We start from the raw sequence: 21,428 nt of genomic DNA, 5'->3' as shown, positions 1-21,428 counted from the left end.
AATAAAAACAAAAAAAATCAAGGTTGCAGAGCTACAGTATTTTCAAAATACTCACTTCTCAGAGTCTTTGCAATGTTCATCATTAACTGTGTATTTCTCACAGTGAGAGTAACACAGCTGCAATGAGTCATTGCCTTAACATCATCTAATAAATAATCAGTATATATCTGTATAAATGTGAATAATTAGAAAATATACACTCAAAAAGTGTGGTCAGAGTGAACTCTGCTATCACTTGAATGATATCAAGAGCAGAACACTGAAATTGATGATTTCTCTCATTGATTTCACAGATAAGACATGTGAAGATGATCTTAAGAAATATAAGATTCTCTGACTTCTGATAAAAATGAATCTCATAAAGAGACTCTATTTTCATGATATCAGAGACTGAGTATTATTAAAAAGTATTACTTTCATGCAATGCATATACACTTACTGCAGTGATTTATTCTCTGTATATATGACTGAGAGTTACAGCTTTCTCATGTCACACAGCTCTTTCTGAGATGCTGCTGTCAGTTTGCAACTCATGCAGTCTCTCAGTTCAGCACACACTGTGTATATACAGCCCTGCATGCTGAGGCTGTGTTGATCATTATGGCCTGGCATGGTACTCACTTTTCGCGAGCCATGTTTCATTTGAGAAGGAAGGGAAAGATGTGACTGTTGTTTTATTGAGAGAAGAATGAATAATTAGTATTATTGAATTAATTTGATTCATCTGCATTTAAAATTTGATTAGTCTATACTCTTCAATTTAAGAGTTTCTATGAGTGTTTTAATAGTTTTTATACTAGCTTGAACTTAGTGATGAGTTGAAGAAGAAGAGAAAAGAGAGAAGAAAGAAATAAGAATAACTTATCTTTATAATATGAAAACAGAGAATTGCTGCAATCATTCTTTCTAGTAACAAAGATCTGTTTTCTACATGTATCTCTGATATAGATTATATGATAAATGCATACAAAGAATATCAATAGTGCATGTATTAAATGAAGATAATATTGCTATGTAACACTGTAGTCATTTCTGTACATCTCTGAAAGCTGTTAATAGTTTCTTTGTCTCTTTATATTTGATAAGTTAATAATATATTCTGATGCACTTTCTCTTTCATTATTATCATTATCACCATCATCATTATCACTATCACCATCATCATAATTATCATCATCATTATCATTATTATCATATTATTGCCTACCTCTATCTCTCTCTCAACACTTATCAAAACCAATCATGTCATTTCTCTTCAAATATTCTGCGGTCCTGCAGATCATCAAGGCGCGTGAGCACTGTCACAGATTGAAGAGAGAGAAGAAGAAGGTGTTCAAGCATGAGAAGACAGATTATAAGACATGTTATAATGCCTTGAAGAGACTCTGTAAGAAAGTAAAATGATAACAATTTTAAGTAACACTTCTGATAGATTTAGACTGAACTAAGTATAGAAATAATGTGAATGACACTGCCTGTGAGAGATTGAAAAAGAAGACAGTGAAGAGTCTCATGCAGCAGTGATAAGATCAGAAGAAGTTCTGAGAATGATTTAAGATCAAGATGAAGAGAGAGAGAGAGAAGAAGAGTGTTACTGTAAATAAGTGATAACAGAAGAAGATTAAGAAGATATTGAAGTGAGAGATAAAGAAGTCAAAACTGATAAGTTTTTTATTGAAAGATAACAATTTTTGATAACACTTCTGTTCTCTAATTGATTAGCAGGAGCTGGCAGAGAAGAAGGAGATTGAGACCTTGTTCAGGTCTTGAATGCACTTCATAATCCAGGACATTGAGAAGACAGCCCTGCTCTCTGAGTATGTCAATCTGCTTATCACTGGGGTGAAACCTGAGACAGCAGACCAGGAAATGTGGAATTTTGAGGTGCAGATTGACCTGACTGAAGAGAAGCAGCAGAAACCCTTCTCTGAGAAGGCAGCAGAGAGAGATTTTGAGATGATTATTATCTTAGATAAGAAGAAGAAGAAAAGAAGAAGAATGAAAAGTGAATTGTGAAGAATAATAAGAAGAATGAGAAAGAGAAGAAAGATGATGAGTAGAAAAAGTTTTTTTCTTTTTATATTAGTTAGTTATAAGTTCATAATTATTAATAATTGAAATTAATTTTGAGTTTTTAAAAATTATTGTACAAGTTGTAATCAAGTCAGAAACAATATATATATATATATATATATTTAACTATCATGATTCATAAATCACTATAATATATAAGTATCAACATTTTTTCAACATTAATATTTACAATATTAATATATTTTTAATGATATTATCTGATAATGCAATTTAGTAACACTCTCTTTCATAATATTAATATATTTCAAGAAATATGATAGAGATTAATCAAGATTGTTTATTTACTTTTATACATTGATAATATTCAATCTGAGTGAGTACTAAAATTATAACTAAGCTAAGAAACAAGATTATTTTCTCTTATATTAATTCTTCTTACACACATCAGTGATCAGTTATTGAAAATAAATTATTATCTTTCTCAAATTATTATCATGTCTTCTAAATTCACTTCTTTTACTTTTTTTACTTCTATTGAAGATTCATAAACTCTTCAAGAAATCACTGTGAATCACAAAGTCTATGTTATTTACAATTCAACACAGAATGCTCTCTTTCAATTATGATGAATAATCACTTCATTCTTCATATCTGATTCCAGGTCATGAAATTTATGAAAAACTCAACACAAATATTGAGATGAACTATGAAATAATTATCAACAGATTGCATTGCAGATTACTGAAGAGTCATCTCTCTACTATAATTACTGTAACTTCATTCAGAAACATTCATCATAAACTGATTATAACTCTGAAGAAATTTCTCAACATCTAAAGTCATCAGAATGCAGATAATAAAAGAAAAATAATCAGAAAATTACTACTGAGCTGATAAGTTACTCTATCAGATAATAATTTTTGATAATACTAACTTTCTAATTTAAAGAAAATCATGTGAAAATGATTCTGTATTAATACTCTGATTTCATAACTCTCATCTGATAACTTCTGTGAATAATTACTTTGTATATATATATCTCTGAATCTTTCTCTTCAATCAATTAAAAACCCTGAATTCTGAACACTTCTTCAAATGCTTAATTCAAATCTTCATATTTCACATCAATTCTGTCTTCAGTTCAATCTCAAGACACACTATAAAGTTAATATACAATATCTAGAATCAGAGTTGAAGAATTATCAAAGAGTGTCTCTCACAGTGAATGCATGAACTAGTATAAACAATCTTACATTTATAAGAGTTATATGTTATTACATTGATAAGAACTGAACTTATTAAGAGACATTAATTAAATTTAAATCATTGATCAGTAGTCATACTGAGAATTATATAACAGAGATATTAATAACTGTGATTAAAAATAACTATTGAGATATTAGTCTCAGTCTTCTTATAATTACAACTGATAATGCTGTGAATAACTACACTATGATGAAGAGCTTAGAGCAAAAATTGGCTTTGCATTTCTGAAATGATAAACAAGGTCATATTCTCTGCATTGCTCATGTGGTTCAACTTGTAATACAAACACTGATAAAGAATCTTAATATTGAGATGAAGAATAATAAGATGACTGATTCTTGAGATGAGAATGAGATGAAAGTGATTACTCAAGTAACTTTTACATTCACTTTAGAAAAGATAATGTTTTTTGATAACACTTTTTAATATTGCTTTTTAGTAACACTTTTTGATAACACTACTGTTAATTTTGAATAGATTGACTAATAATTTAAATATCATAGATTCAAAACATTGCTAATATGATTTGTATCTCTTCTAAACAATAACAATGATTTCATAATATTCAATAAATAAACAAATCAGTCACATCACTGAATATGATACAGAATGTTAGAACACAGTAAAGTTCAATATATAAGATAACTGTTCAGACTCTTCAATTGTATCAGATAATTAATTATTAAATGCAATACTCTGATTGAAAAAAGATTCAGATATTGAAACTTTCTGATATAAAGTGAACTCAGTTAAAATATGTGATTGATTTACTGTTTCAGTTTTATAAGATAATAAAGACAGTCTCAATCACTTATACACTAATGCTGTAGTCAGTCTGATGAGTGTATAATAGTTTATTTACTCATCTTGAGAAGCAGTTGAATTACTTAAAAAGAAATTCAGTCTGAAATAATGCTATAGCACAGGCTATTGTTACTGTAAGAGATAAACTGGCATATTACTACAGTAAAACAGAACAATCTTTTACAGAGTACTATACTATAGCAGCTCTACTAGATCTCTTCTATTAAGTTAACATCTACACTTCTCAAGATTGAACAGAGAAGAAATGAGACTTATATGTTAAATTAGCCTGAGACTACTACAATATCAACTATCAGAGATTTGAATGAGCGAATGTTCAAGATGTGAAGACAGTGAAATACAATTCTCTAGTAAGTAATGATCTTTGATAATGCTTCATATTACATAGAACTATAATACTAACTTTGAAACAGAACTTACATACATTGATTATAACTGAAAATCAGGCAAAACTACATGCTTGTAAAACTGAATTTGACTGCTATCTTCAAGATAATCTGACAAATTTACATATCAAATCAATTCTAGAGTTATGAAAAATTATTGAGAGTATATATTCAACTATTACACTGATGATGTATAATATTCTGATAATTTCATTGACAGGGGTGAGAATGAAGTTAAAGTTCAACTCAAGTCAAGATATTTGTCACTATCATCAGAGACAATTACAAGAAGAAATAATCAAGAAACTCATGATTGTAAAACATGAAATTATCAGACAGTTTAATACCTCTGATCACAGTATATCAGAGAAGTGTAGTTTTCATGAGAAAGTGAAGAATAAACTTGTATAAGAATGTATTTAGTTGTTTCATGAGCATTATCAATAATCATTATCAAATTCTGATTATATAAGCAATTACTGAATGAACTGAATGAGACTGATTTTAATCTTCAGTCTCAGTCTTATTCTGATTTTGAAAGAATGATCATCTTTCACAGTTTATTCTGAAAAATTACTCTCATTTCACTGTTCTTGAATTAAATCTGGTCATTTTTCACATCATTTCTCTCAGAAATGATTCATTTTCAGATTTTTTTGAGACTTGATTCTGATGAGACTCACATCAAGAAATGTATGAGATCAGATTAAATGAGATTAAATGTGAAATTCATGATCTCATCAGCCAGTCTAGATGTAGATAAGAATAATGAAGTAAATACTTATCTCAATGTCTTAAGATTTGAAATGTTAATATATAAAGAGCACTTAGATAAGAATTAAGAGATAGCTGTAAAAGTGTTAGTGAATACAGAAGCTTTTAGCCCCGGTGGCCGAATGGTTAATGCGGCCACCCGGTAGCACCTTGGCGTGGGAAACCAAGGCGCGTGGGTTCGAAACCCGCAGGGGATACATTAAATCCGGAACTCAAGCACCTCAGGTTTCTAATAAATACAGAGGTGTACAAATCGCTTCAATGAATTGCTCTATGTTCCTGAGCTGGGAAGTTATTATCGCATGTATCTAATTGTCACTTCTTTGTATTTTTCTATGTTCTTGTTATCTTGGCGTGGTCTCAACACCTGTATTTCCTCCTGTATAATCAACACTTAACCTGTATTTAACATCACGCAAGAACTCATCATAAGCTGCGCTTGCATATGAGTATAATAGAAGAATAATAATAATAATAATAATAATAACAAAAGCTTTTATATAATATATTGATAATTATATAATCTGAAGACTGAAAGAAATCTGCTGAGTAAAGAATTTCTGATGTATAAGATTGTCTGATAATTAATATTTAATATTACTTATAAGAGTAAGAGTTCCCTTGCACTTCAGAGAATGATTTTGCTATATTTGAGCATGAGAGCTGTAGAATGTGAAATATTATCTTATTCTCAGACTCAATTAATTTCAAAGATTTAATTCACAGATCTAATGATGTACATATCATATACAGTTAACTGATAAGAAGAAAACAGTTCATATAATTCTATTAACTGATATGAGAAGAACATTTCACATCTCTGATATAAAAGGATTAAATCTACTTACACATTAACAAGCAAAGAGAATAATTTGTAAAACCTTATTCAAAAGTATTCTGTATTAGACTGGCCGCCGGGATTATGAATTTCACGTTTGATTCCATTTGATCTGATCTCATACATTTCTTGGTGTGAATCCTGCTGAGACTGGCTATTAAAAAAACATGTAAAGTGACTATATATCAGATCTTAAAATGGAACCATGACTTGAAAAAAATGAGAAAGTGATCTCATTTGATCTCATTTAGTCTCATTCTTGACATAAAGTTACTATTTTTAGACATTTTAAGGGTTTTTTTAGACTATTTTTAATTTTTTAAAAAGTAACGCTTTTTGATAACACTCAAATGAGATTTAAAGTCATTTAAAGCAATAAAAATAATTTAAATTGAGAAGTGGAAATCATGATCTCATTTGGAAAATGTGACAAGAGTAGACAGTAAGTTCCACTGAGATAGTATGAAACTACTATCTAATGTTAAAACTGTGTAATGAGATCAGTCGAATTGGTAATGAAACTATCAAAAAATCTGATCCTGGTCTCAGACACGGTCACACAGTCAGTCTATTCTGTATGTTATACAGGATCTGAAAGCAGAGAAAATCAAGATAAAGAATATATAAGAGAATAAACATATGAAGAAGCTTCTGAAGAAGTATGAGAAGATCTTTCAAACAGATCTTTCACTGAAATTGCTACTGAAATGAGAATTTATACATGAGATTAACACAGAGAATTAGCCTGGCCGCTGAGACCATGAATTTCACGTTTGATTTCATTTGATCTGGTCTCATACATTTCTTGGCGTGAATCCTGCTGGGACTAATCATTAAAAAAACATGCAAAGTGACTATATATCAGATCTCAAAATAAGACCATGACTTAGAAAAAATAAGAAAGTGATCTCATTTGATTTCATTTAGTTTCATTCTTAGCATAAAGTTACTATTTTTAGACATTTTAAGGTTTTTTTTAGACTATTTTTAATTTTTTAAAAAGTAACGCTTGTTGATAACACTCAAATGAGATTTAAAGTCATTTAAAGTAATAAAAATAATTTAAATTGAGAAGTGAAAATCATGGTCTCATTTGAAAAATGTGATAAGAGTAGACAGTAAGTCTCACTGAAACAGTATGAGACTACTATATAATGTTAAAACAGTGTAATAAGATCAGTTGAATTGATAATGAGACTATCAAATATTCTGGTCCTGGTTTCAGACACGGTCACACGGTCAGTCTACAGAGAATATAAAATCAGTCAAACAGAATGTATACTCTCTGTCATAAATACATCTTGAAGAACAGAAGTGTCAGATCACAGACCTTCTAAAACATGATCTCATACAACTCTTATTAAGTACATGAGGCTTTTCAGTTCTATTTATGAAAAAGATAGATGAGAAGTGACAAATGTGTATTAATTATCAAGTACTTAACAAGCTTATGATCAAGAATGAATATTCACTGTCACAGATTCAATAACAGTTAAATACAGTTGAAAATATCTGATATTTACTGAAGATCAATCTTCTCTCAGAATACTGACAGATCTGTGTAGATAAACTATCAGTCTCATAAATCACATTTAATACATAATGAGAGAAGTTTGAATTTCTGATAATATCATTCAGTCTAATAAATGTGTCTGTCATCTTTCAAATGATAATGAATATAATTCTTTATAAACAGAATGAAATCTTATATCTTATATATTTGAATAACATTCTAGTCTTCTCAAACTTATATAATGAATATCTGAAGTATCTTGATGAAGTGCTTATAACTCTGACAGAGTATAAGCTCTATATTAAATTAACAAAGTGTGTGTTTGAAACAGAAGAGTTAAAGTTTATAGAACATGTAGTGAGTAATAACTGTATATACCTCATTTCAGAGAAATTGAATGTTATAGTAAATTAGTCACAGCTGAGAAATGTATATTATGTATAACAGTTTCTTGAGTTAGTCTCATATTACTGCAGATTTATTAAGAATTTCATATAAATAGCTATATCACTCTTAGATCTCTTAAGAGAAACAGATGCTAATCTGCAGAAGAAGAAGTTTCAGTCACTTATCTGAAATATTATATACAAAGAGACTTTTCTCACACTGAGAGAATGTATAATAATATTCTCAGTGCTTATTCAATCAGATTGTGATAAACCTTTCTACATTGAGATGAATATATTTAAATAAGCTATTAAAGACACTCTTCTACAGATGAGTAAGAATGACAAGCTGCACTCAGTGATGTATGATGATAGAAAACTATCAGATACTGAGCTCAATTACTCAGTATATGAAAAGAAATTACTAGTAATAAAGCATACACTGATATTATGAAATAGATATATTGACAATGAGTATACAACAACAGTGATCACAGATCATGAAAGTCTTGTCTATTTATAATTAATAATAAAATCTTTCAAATACTTAGTATATTGAATCTCAGAGTTTTAAGTGTATAATCTTAATATTAAATACTGAAAGAGATCAGATACTGTAATATCTGATATAATCAGTTACAGACCTGATTTCATGAGTGAGAATTCTGTAAATTAGATACAAGAGAAGTTCATATTAAATACACTGAGAGAATGCAAGAAATCAGAATAAGTGAATATAATAATCTCTCACTTAAAGAATAGTAAAATATCAGATAATAAGCATCTTATAAAAGTGATAGAAGAGATGCTTCTGAACTTCAAGCTAAGAAAATTGAAAAATAATATTATGCTTTACTGTAATCTAGAATACACAGAAGCTCTCTATCTAGAACATTCATTTAGATATGACTTAGTAACTCACATGTACAAGGAATTCAGTCACTTAGAAAGCTCTGAACTCATGAGTATACTTAAATCAAGAGTATACTAATTAAGCATGACTGAGAACATTCAGATATACACTCATGAGTGCCTGAATTATTAGATTGTGAAAGAATCTAAGAAAGTATTAGAATATAAGAAAGTACAACATCAGATAAAATATATAATACAGTTATTCAAACAATGAGAGATGAATCTTATAAATATACTGCTGTAAATATCAAATGAAAATTATTAAATAATCTCTGCTATTAACTATGCTACTGACTGATCAGTTGTAAAAGCAGTTTCAGAGATAATAGAGAAGATAGTGATGAAGTTTCTATATAATAAAATCTATATTAACTATGAAATACTGTGTGAGATTCTAACTGATAACAGTGTGAATCTCATAGAAGAAGTAGTAAGGCATTTTATAAGTCAGTTACAGATAAGACACTGTAGAACAATGTCATATCATCTGCAGATAAATAGAAAAGTGAAATACTTGAATAAAATCTTGAGTAACATACTAATAAAATATCTAGTGAGCAAGTCTATGAGATTGTGAGATGAATATCTTAGTCAGATACTATTAGTCATATGAATTCAGCAGTATGCAGTCTTTAAGCATTCATTATTCTACCTGTTGTATAAATTGCATCCGCGCATCCCGGAGAATGCTTTGAAAAAGATGAGAGAGAGAACAGTAGTTGCAGACACAGTAGATGTAACAAATCCCGCTTCTTGCAGATTCTTTACCTCTATTCCTATCTCTCACATAATCAATAGGGCTAGCGGCCCTTGGCTACACACAACTATATAGACTGGAGTTTGTGAATACTATTCATAACTCAGCTTGAATGCTATTATACATTTAATCTCTACATTTTATCTTTCTATCATGAATACTTCTAGTAATTAACAGTACATATCATATCAAGCTGTAAACACCTGAATAATTGTCTGTAAGCACTTATTCTTACATTTCAAGCTCAGTCAGTCAGCAACTGCCTGTTATAACTGAAAGAACTAGAAACTTATATACTTTAATCTCTGTAAACTCTACTACAGACACTCAGAAGCAGTCATCTGAATCATGAATAATCTCTATAAAAGAAGTCTTAGAGAACTTATTAACTACTCATAGAATATCATTCTCTACATCTGTGATAGAAGAACTCTTCAAACTCATGAATAAATCAATCTCAGTGAAGAACATTCTTAAGCATCTTTCACAGAATTAAGCTATTTTTCTACAAGAAATACTTACTATCTGCAAACATTCTCAAACTGAGTCTCTAGATATAATCTTCAGAGATACTTATAAACTGAAAAGAAACTTTCTTAAGTTACAATTACTTAAGATCACTTATTAAATCACAATCTATAAAAGCTTTTATAAGTTTGTATTTGAAATTGACTTATAAGTCTGACTATGTAATATAAAAGATGAAGAAGCTGTCATCTATATAATAACAGATCTCTATTACACTGAAGTCAAGAACTGACTGAATTATCTAGAGAATAATTATGAGAGATTCTGCTGATCTGTTCTCAAGATCTATTTAGAGAATAAGTTAAGAGACTCTGTAAGCTGAACAGAGAATATCTGAACTGTAATTATTAATATTAGAAAAAGAGATAAGAAATCTGATGAAGACTACTTACAATACTTTATAAAATTATAATATGAATTAAGATCTGTGAAAACAGAGCTCTGAAACAAGATCTGAATAATAATATTTATAAAGAAGCTGAATAAAAATATGCAGAATAAGCTCATTGAGTAAGACTCTAAGTTCTTAACTCTGAAGAAACTGATGACTCTTATTCACTGCTTACAGATTACTATAAGAGTCACAGATCTGTGAAGAGCAGATTACTAATCAGTCTTATAAGAGTCAGAATAACAGAGAACAGATTTATTAGAAAAAGATAATAAGATACAGAGAGATTTGTATCTGACTACTGAGTAGAAAGAGAGAGCTTTATAAGCTCTTATAAATAAAATATATAATAGAGAGATTAAGAAAAAGAAACTCTACTTCATCTATTCTAAATCAGAACATCTCTGTATAAACTATTCAGATAAATCAAAATAGAAATTTAAGAAGTTATGAACAGAGTCAGTAACAGTCTTCTTAAAAGTCTTAAAGCTGATATCTGAATCTGTTACTTCTCTGATGAAAATACTTACTTATAGAAAGAGACTGTACTGCAGTACTACTGCTCTGCAAGTATGAGAAATATTAATAAACTCAGAATCTCAGATCACTGTAGTGTTTCTAAAGCTTATAGAGTGAATGAGCTGAATAATAAAAACTGAGAATCTGCTCTTATAATAAGCAGAGTGTGAAAACTCAGATCTAAGAGCTGAGAGATTCACAAGAGCTATCTTTGAATTATAAGATCTCTCTAAAATCTGAAGAAGATTTACAGAAACTGTGGTTCGGAAGAACATACGGCCGTCGGATAATAACGCGGCCGCTTCCGAACTTGCTTACGAGTGTAAAGGGGCCATAGCGGCCGCTAATTAATTTAGCATATGATATATAAGAAGCCAGTGTACACCTGTAATCATACACTGGCTTAAGCAATCTTTGAATCACATCTGATAGCATGTCTAAAAACTGGTGAGAAGTGCAGACTTCTTCAGAATATGATAATTCTGTCTACAAAGTGATTCATAGTTATCATGCCAGTGTGGTTCTAGAACACCTCAAAAGATAGCATATAAAGAGTAGTGAGTGAAAGAGCATCTGATTAATACTGCTTCACTTGTTAAGGGAAAACTCCACACTCAGATGAATGCCATGTATGAGACACAAACAGATGAGATGTGAGAAAGAGAATGAAAGCAGTGAACCAGATTCAAAGAAGTTCACTCTCTACTTAAAAGAAGAATAAAAAGAGAGAGAGTGATCATCACTGAAGTTATACAATGATAACAGAAATCATATAATGATATAGTGATATAATAATATAGTGATATAACAATACAGTAATATAACAATAGACATTATATAATCAATAAGAAATCATCAAAATGAATATCTTCTCTAGTTAATATAAACAATATTCTTCTCTGCTATCTGAACTGAAAGATATGCAGAACCTCTCAGAGAGTTTACTCAAAGCAGTAAGAAAAGCAGCTGAGACTGCTGAACTGAAATCAAAACTCTGTACACATACAAGAATTCTAAACAAGATTGAGGCCTTGTATATGCAGTGACAGGCCAAGACAGAAGTTAAACAACAATTGACATTCACTGTGAATCAAGCATTTACTATGAAGAGCTTCATCAACACAATCATCATCATCAATAAGAATAGAGAAAACCAGATCTTAGATCTGCAGTGAGAGATTAAACATTTACACAGATAGATAACTATACTGAATCTGAAGATCTCACTACAATTGTTCATAACCTCTTCAGAAGTATACACATCATTGAAGACTGCTGCATAGAATGAGAATCTGAGCATGAAATATATCAAGTCAGAAGATCTGCTGAAGTTATCAAGCTTTAATAGTAACTGAAAAAATGATGCTGCAATCAGCTGACTAAGTCAGATATGATTATATTATCAAATCAAATATGAACTCACAGACAGACAGTTAACAGAATTTTAACAAGTCTTAAGATCTACTGTGTTTCTACATAAAAAAGTAAAGTCATTATGAATAACTGATGAAAAGATGAATCTCACAGACTCAGAGTGATATTCATTTTCATAAACATGAAATAAGTTTTTCAAATAAATCTTGCATAACTTTGAGAAAGTGAATGTATGAGATAAGCATTATAAACACTTCACTGAGTGTAGATAAGTGAGTAATCTTACATTATACTTCACACACTTCAGCTTACACTATCTCACATTGAATGAAGAGCTTTCAACATCTTTCTGTTTACAGATCTTCATTCATGATCTTATGCCTGAGTTAAGAGTAGAATGAAAATGCTTAATCTCACAGTCAGACACAGTGAAGAAAGCATACAATATTCTCATTATACAGAAACAAGTGAGTCAATTATAACAGAAAATACTGTAATTAAGTATGTCTCAGCAGAGAACAGATAATCAGACTTCTATAACATAAGTCACATACTCAGATGTGATGAATCTAGATCTGAATGTCATTGCTAAAGTGCTGAATGCTCTGAAAAAGAGATTCTCTGAGTGAAAATCTTGATATTGTAAGTATTAAGCTTACTTCAACTATGAATATCAAAATCATGATATAAAAGATTGCACTCAGTGTATGCAGTCAAGAGAAGCAAGAGAGTCAAAAAACTAGCAGAATCAGTGAGCTTGAAGACACTTACTGATATTCTATGAAAAGTCTTTAAAGTGAAAGAGATACTCATGTTAGATGATTCTCTGAATTCTGTGAACACTAAGAGAAAGCAGGCTTCTGACTGAGAAGCAGATAAGAATGAAGTGAATACTTATCTCAATGCCTTAAGACCTGAAATATTAATGTATGAGAGACACTTGAGTAAGAATTGAGAGATGACTGCAAAAGTATTAGCAGACACAGAAGCTTCTATATAATATATTGATAATTATATGATTCAAAGACTGAAAGAGGTCTGCTGAGTGAAGAATTCTCAATATATAAGATTATCTGATAACTGATATTTGATATTACCTGTAAAAGTAAGAGTTTTCTTACACTTCAGAGAATGATCTTGCTATATTTAAGCACAAGAGCTGCAGAATGTGAAATATAATCTTATTCTCAGACTCAATTGATTTTAAAGGTTCAATTCACAGATTCAATAATGTACATATCATATGTAGTTGACTGATAGAAAGAAAGCAGTTCATACAATTCTATTAACTGATATGAGAAGAACATTTCACATCTCTGATATAGAAGAATTAAATCTGCTTATATATTAATAAGTAAAGAGAATGATTTGCAAGATCTTATCTGAAAACATTCTGTATGTAATACAGAACCTGAAAGTGAAGAAAATCAAGATAAAGAATATACAGAAGAATAAGCATATGAAGAAGCTTCTCAAGAAGCATGAGAAGATCTTCTGAACAGATCTTTCACTGAAATTGCTGCTGAAACAAGGATTTGTACATGAGATTGACACAGAGAACATAAAACCAGTCAATCAAAATACATACTCTCTGTCATAAACATATCTTGAAGAACAGAAGTGTCAGATCACAGACCTTCTAGAATATAGTCTCATACAATTCTCATCAAGTATGTGAGGCTTTTCAGTCCTATTCATGAAAAAGATGAGTGAGAAGTGACAGATGTGTATCAATTATTAAGCACTTAATAAGCTTATAATCAAGAATGAATATTCACTGTCATAAATTCAACAATAGTTGAATACAGTTGAGAACATCTGATATCTATTAAAGATCAATCTTCTCTCAGAATACTGACAGATCTGTATAGATGAACTGTCAGTTTCATAAACTATGTTTAATACATAATGAGAAAAGTTTGAATTTCTGATAATATCATTCAGTCTGACAAATGTGTCTGTCATCTTCTAAATGATGATGAATACAATTCTTTATAAACAGAATGAAATCTCATATCTTATATATCTTGATAACATTCTAGTCTTTTCAAACTCATATAATGAATATCTGAAGCATCTTGATAAAGTGCTTATAACTCTGACAGAGCATAAGCTCTACATCAAATCAATCAAGTGTGTGTTTGAAATGAAAGAGTTGAAGTTTATAGAATATGTAGTGAGTGATAACTGTATACACTTCATTCTGAAGAAATTGAATGTTATAGTAAATTAACTGTGACTGAGAAACATATATTATATACAATAGTTTCTTGAGTTAATCTCATACTATCACAGATTCATCAAGGATTTTGTATAAATATCTGCATCACTCTCAGATCTCTTAAGAGAAACAGATACAAATCTGTGAAAGAAGAAGTTTCATTCAATCATCTGAAATATCACATGCAAAGAGGCTTTTCTCACACTGAGAGAATATATAATAACATCTTCAGTGCTTATTCAATCAAATCATAATAAATCTTTCTACATTGAGACAGATGCATCTGAATGAGCTATCAGAGATACTCTTCTACAGATAAGCAAGAATGACAAGCTGTACTCAGTGACATATAATGATAGAAAACTATCAGATGCTGAGCTCAATTACTTAGTATATGAAAAGAAATTGCTAGCAATCAAGCATACACTGATATTATGAAATAGATATATCAATAATAAGTATATAACAACAGTGATCACAGATCATGAAAGCCTTGTCTATCTATAATTGATAATAAAACCTTTCAAATACTTAGTATATTGAATCTCAGAGTTCTAAGCATATAATCTTTATATTAAATACTGAAAGAGATCAGATGCTGTGATGCCTGATACAATCAGTCACAGACTTGATTTCATGAATGAGAATTCTGCAAATCAAATATAAGAAACATTCATATTAAACACACTGAGAGAATGCAAGGAATCAGAATGAGTGAATATCATAATCTCTCACTTGAAGAATGACAAGATGTTGAATAATAAGCATCTTATGAAAGAAGTAGAAGAGATGCTTCTGAACTTCAAGCTGGAGAAATTGAAAAACAACATTGTGCTTTACTGTGATCTAGAATACACAGAAGCTCTCTATCTAGAATCTTCATTTAGACACAACTTGATGACTCACATGCATAAGAAATTTGATCACTTAGAAAGCCCTGAACTCATGAGTGTACTCAAATCAAGAGTATACTGATCAAGCATGACTGAGAACATTCAGACATACACTCACAAGTGCCCGAATTATCAGGTCACAAAAGAATCTAAGAAAGAATTAGAATGCAAGAAAGTACAATATCAGATAAAGTGTATAATACAACTGTTCAAACAATGAGAGATGAATCTCATAGACATATTACTGCGAACATCAAATGAAAATCAATGAATAATCACTGCTATTGATTACACTACTGGCTGATCAGTCGCGAAATCAGTTTCAGAGGCAATAGAGAAGGTGATGATGAAGTTCCTACATGATGAAATCTATGTCAACTATGAAATGCCGCGTGAGATCCTAACTGATAATAGTGTGAATCTCATAGAAGAAGTGATGAGGCATTTTGTGAGCCAGTTACAGACAAGATATTATAGAACAACATCATATCATCTGCAGATGAATGAGAAGATGAAACACTGAAATGAAATCTTAGATAACATGCTGATGAAATATCTAGTGAACAAGTCTATAAGACTATGAAATGAATATCTCAGGCAGATGCTACTGGTCACACAGATTCAACAGCATGCAGTCTTCAAGCATTCACCATTCTACCTGTTGTATGAATTGCATCCGCGCATCCCAGAGAATGCTTCAGAAAAGGTGAAGAAGAGAATAGCAGTTGCAGACACAACAGTCACAGATGCAACAGTCATGAATATAATAGTCACAGATGTAGCAGGAACAGCAGTTACAGACACAGCAGTAGCAGTTGCAGATGCAGCAGTCGCAGACACAGAACCAAGATTGAAAGAGATCAGTCATGCACATGCAAAAGCTAACAAGTTACTTCTGAACTGAGCAATTCAATTGAAAAGAATATAAGACTCACTAGTTAAGAAATCAAGTCTCAAGATGAGAATATAAGTTCTCATACATAATGAGAGTTCTGAGAAGTTTCAACCTAGATGGTTTGAGTTATATAAAATACTCAAATCACATTTTCTGAGAACATATACATTGAAAGAATCAGAGGGACAGATCTTACACAACTTAATAAATAATTCATAACTTATAAAAGCAAAGATGCAAGATCTGAGTGAATTATGATTATTCACAGCACTATTATCAGTATTGAAAAAGAAGAGACTTACAATTGAAAAGTCTCACAAAGTAAGAGAAATCATAGACACTTACAAATCAGATAATCTCACTTATTCTGATCTTTCCACAATTATAAGAAAAGAATGAGAAGAAATAAAGAAATCAGATAAATATCACACTTTAATAAGTGATGAGACTGTAGCCAGTTATACAATAATATGCTGCAGACAGTGAGTGTAACACAGTAAAGAGCAGTCTCAGAGCAGCAGACTTGCATATGAGTCAGATCACAGAAGAAAAAGAAATTCAGAGTTGAATTCAACTGTTTACACTAGTTCAATTGTAGAGATCACAGAGGATGAACTATCTGAAACATCTGCAGATATATGAGATCAAGTCATCTTAATCTCTGAGAATGCTCAGAGATTGAGTGAGATTAGTTTCAATGAGCTGTTCACTGTAGTGATCTGAGTGAGTGAAGAGAGACAGTATAATATATGAGACAGAATTACAAAAGATGAAAGCTGCTGAATCTAGTCACTGAACACTGTATCATATAGAGATCATGTAAGAGTAGTGACTAGCAGATAAAGAAAAAGCATAAGAAAAGAAATAATAAATTGATCATCAACTGTAAGAATTGACTGCAAAAGACAAATGTTATCATACACACTTCATTCATTTTCATACATTACATGTTTAATCTATTTCCAACATCATCTGAAAAACATCAAAAACAAAGAAAATCTCAAAACTCAAGATCTGCAAGGAATTCAAGAGCTGCAAGTCACTCTTACAACAATATTATACATGTCTCTGATTCCTCTATCACTCTGCATATGACATTAATGTCATTTATCACAAGATTAGCTGAAATGCTAATATAGAAATGTGTACATGTACATATAGAAAAATTGAAGAAGAGCACAGAACCTGCAGAACCAGAAGTCAGAGCAGAGAGAGTGAAGACAGAAGAAACAGAAGAGAGAGACACAGAATCAGACAAACAACAGAAGTCACTCAGAACTGAACACTTATAACTCAGTGTGCACACAACCTTCTCTGCAGAGAAGGAAGAGAAAGCAATAGAAGAAGCTTAAGAGTGAAAGAGAGTAGTCTCAGCAGTGTTATCATCTTCAATTAAAATGATCTCTGACACTGAAGCAACTAAGAACTATTATTAGCATATGAAACTGCAAAAGCAGGGATAACAATTATCAAATGAACACCTGCTGGCCTTAGAATTGTACACATAATTACAACATGCACAAGGCTTCTCAGAAAGAGAGAGAGAGATATAGAGAAATGCAGAAAGCAGAATACAGTATGTGAACAGCTCATTTTCATAATGACATTTCAGACAAGACATACAAGTCTCATGTCTGTGAGTGTAAAAGAGTATAACATCTGCATTCCTGTTTCTGAAAACACAGATATCTTTTACCTGCATCATGAAGTCAGATGACAGATATCAGAGAATAGACTGATATAAATCTATCATTCTGAAGAAATTTGTCAGAGTGAATGTCTCTGCAATATTGAACTTTACAGTTGTAAAAAGCTTCTTAATATCTGTGAACATCACAACTTTGTGTACAGTAAAACTCATAATAATTTTCTCTAAAAATAGAAAAATCAGTGTCAGAAAGAAAAGATGAAAAATGAAAAGACTTATAATCTTAACACTGTTAAGAGAAGAGATAATTCTCTGAAATGAATGAACAATTGTCTCATCATGAATATTTAAAATGAACATAATAATCAGTGTTTGTGACCAAGCTTCAGATAGTCATGTCATACATTGTCTTTATACAATAAATTATTCTAGAGATTGATAAGAAGGGTGAGAGTGTACACACTGAGAAATGTGGTTCATTCAGTCTATACAATATCTCCTTGAAATGAGGAGAGCTGATAATGAAAGCAGAGATGGCAAAACCAGAAGCAGCAGAAGTGAGGGTCATGGAAACAGGGGTAGCAGAAGCGGGAGAACCAGACACAGAGACAGGTGTAGAAGATTGAGAGTGAGCAGCAGAGAAAGAAACAGAGAGAACAGGAGAAGATGCAGAAGACTCAGTCACACATGATATGAGCAATTTCTTCATTATCATGTTCTTCAAGTTCTCAATCAATAATTCAACATTGAGTTCACTATCATCAGTGAATGCAGATCTGTCAATGTGTGAAGATTCTATGTGAATAAAAACAAACATCAGCATCTGTGTCCACGCAAAATTGTGCCAGAAAACATGATCAGAAACTCACTGAGAAGGAAACAGAAATGATTGAGAGTGTACAAGAAGGTGGAGAAGATGTGTCATTCATAATAGTATATTCTGACAATTGTTAGAAGATAAACAAGTCCTGGTCACATTTCACAACATGTTATACTTACTGCTAACAAACTGCCTGATATGAGCACTATAAGAATGCTTGTTGTGGGAACAAGAAGCCATTACTAGAAATGCATACAATGTAATAGATAACAGATAGAAGATGTTAAACAGAAGAAGAAGCAGTAATCTGAAATGAAATAGTGATAATATTCAATGATGATGATGATGAAGAAGATGATTGAAGAATGAGAAAAGTTAGTGAATAAGTGATGTAATATAGTGAAAGTTTCTTTATGAGAGTGTACACAGAATGCTAGTCACATCAGAGATAGGCTACATGATCATGAATGCTAGTGACATGCTAATTCACATGAAGCTAGAGTGAATGTCATGATTATATGAGCATGACTGAATCTGGTGAGAAAGAATGTGATTCAGAAGAACATACAGCTGTTGAATAATAATGCAGCTGCTTCTGAACTTGCTTACAAGTGTAAAGAGGCCATAGCAGCCGCTAATTAATTTAGCGTATGATATATAAGAAGCCGGCGTACGCCTGTAATCGTACGCTGACTTAAGCAACCTTTGAATCACAAAACTGTGATCATTATAAACATTACAGATAACGTGTACTTGAGACTTGTATAACTTCAAAGACACAATTCATACATAGCTGTTTATAAGTCAGGTTTATACTTCTGATCAGTGTTAATAGACTTACTTATAGAGATAGAATCAGTTAATACTGTAGAGTTAATTAGAGAAGATAAGCTCATCTATATAATAGCTTTATAAGTGTCTGAGAATCTTGCAGTCATGAAAACTGAGCTTCAGATATCAGAGAAATACTGAGATCTTACAGAGATATTCAGCTCAGTAAAGACAGCTGAGCTTCTCTCTCACTATAAGAAGAATATGATAATAGATTTGATAGAAGAGTAGAAATTCTTCTGAGAATTAATCTATAAGCTCTTTCATTATAAAACAGAGATCTTGCAGATCTATATAAAGAAGAATCTGAAGAATAACTTTATCTAATCTTCACAGGTCTTCACAGAAGCCTCTGTGATATTCATAAAGAAGAAGAATAAAGATTTCAGATTATATATAGACTATTATAATCTAAACTTCAAGATAATAAAGAGTCACTACTTTCTATCTCTGATTAAGAATGTGATTAATTATCTCACAGAAGCTGTTATATTCACATAACTGAATATAATCAATATATATACACAGCTGTGAATACAGTCTGAGAATGAATAAAAGACTGTCTTTAGAACTGTACTGAAATTATTTGAATATCTAGTAATATCTTTTAATCTGATTAATATTCCTGCAGTATTTCAGTCTTTTATTAATAAAATACTTCATATATATCTGAATATCTTTGTGATAATATATCTGAATGATGTGATAATATACTCTGTGAAGAAGAAAGAACACACTGAGTATATATAAAGTATATTAAAGGTCTTAGATAAGATAGAACTGTATATTAAGTTTATAAAGTATAACTTCAGTGTCTACTGAATTAATTTTCTAGAATATGTAATTATCATAGATGATATGCCAGCGTGGCTCAGTTGGTAAGACTGGTAACCAAGGCCGCACACATTAGAGATGCGTGGGTTCGAATCCCACCACTGGCATCTGCCACTTCTTACCCATGAAAGCCCCCATGTAATAGAGGCTGAGCCTAATTAGTAAGGCTTGGTGCGGGGTAGAACTCTCTACTGCAAGTCAAGCCACTAGTTAAGTGAGATCCTGCGAACACTCACCAGGGCTGACATGAAGTGTCAATGTCCCACTATTCTACTGTGCACCCATCAAGGTTCTAATGATATAGAGTCAAGTCTAATGTAGTGGTTATACACTACTTAAGCAAGTCTCTAACTAGGGCTGTCATCAGAGCTGAGCTCCCCCTCAAATACAGAGAATGATTTTGAAAATCACCTGACTAGCAGGTCTAGACATGCATCTAGGCCCTAGACAGAGCACTCTGATAGGCTAGTGCCTGCAAGCTCACTGCCAACCTCTAATACTGGCAGGGAGGACTGCAGTCATCAAGCCTATGATTAGTCCCTAACACAGGGCGAGGCCATGATGACTGATTGATAGGCCTATGAACATCTAATGAGACTGAGATCAGCAATCAGAAGCTTGGTGTGTACACCATCAAGTGAGCAGTGACAGCCACTAACTAACATCTCTGAAAATTAGTAGCTGGCCTGAGAGGATGGACACAGTGATCAGTTAATTATAGAGGGTTAAAATGTAATTAGCTTAAGATGCATTCTGTGAGTGACTAGCATCTGTAGTCTC

General features: G+C 31.4%; 2 protein-coding genes and 2 pseudogenes across 4 annotated transcripts; 3 read left to right on the top strand and 1 right to left on the bottom strand.

The window, feature by feature from the left end:
- Window positions 1-1,242: 1,242 nt before the first annotated feature.
- BDBG_05217 (uncharacterized protein) lies at window positions 1,243-2,016 on the top strand (the record flags this gene model as incomplete). Its single annotated transcript, XM_002624402.1, has 2 exons — window positions 1,243-1,395; window positions 1,789-2,016. The coding sequence occupies 2 exons, from the start codon at window positions 1,243-1,245 to the stop codon at window positions 2,014-2,016; spliced, it is 381 nt and encodes a 126-aa protein (XP_002624448.1).
- A 3,377-nt stretch (window positions 2,017-5,393) lies between these two features.
- On the top strand, window positions 5,394-5,482 carry BDBG_17219 (annotated as a pseudogene). Its single transcript has one exon. The product of its transcript is annotated as a tRNA-OTHER (tRNA).
- Window positions 5,483-18,138: 12,656 nt separating this feature from the next.
- On the bottom strand, window positions 18,139-18,958 carry BDBG_17218 (uncharacterized protein; the record flags this gene model as incomplete). Its single annotated transcript, XM_031724992.1, has 3 exons — window positions 18,139-18,211; window positions 18,452-18,475; window positions 18,627-18,958. Coding segments are annotated over 3 exons (428 nt in total), but the record flags the coding sequence as incomplete, so codon positions are not given.
- Window positions 18,959-20,674: 1,716 nt separating this feature from the next.
- On the top strand, window positions 20,675-20,755 carry BDBG_17217 (annotated as a pseudogene). Its single transcript has one exon. The product of its transcript is annotated as a tRNA-OTHER (tRNA).
- The last annotated feature ends 673 nt before the right edge of the window (window positions 20,756-21,428 follow it).

Source organism: Blastomyces gilchristii, assembly GCF_000003855.2.
Source record: "Blastomyces gilchristii SLH14081 genomic scaffold supercont1.10, whole genome shotgun sequence".
NCBI lineage: Eukaryota > Fungi > Ascomycota > Eurotiomycetes > Onygenales > Ajellomycetaceae > Blastomyces > Blastomyces gilchristii.
Note: the sequence above shows the minus strand (reverse complement) of the source record. Positions and strands in the feature narration are given on the sequence as shown.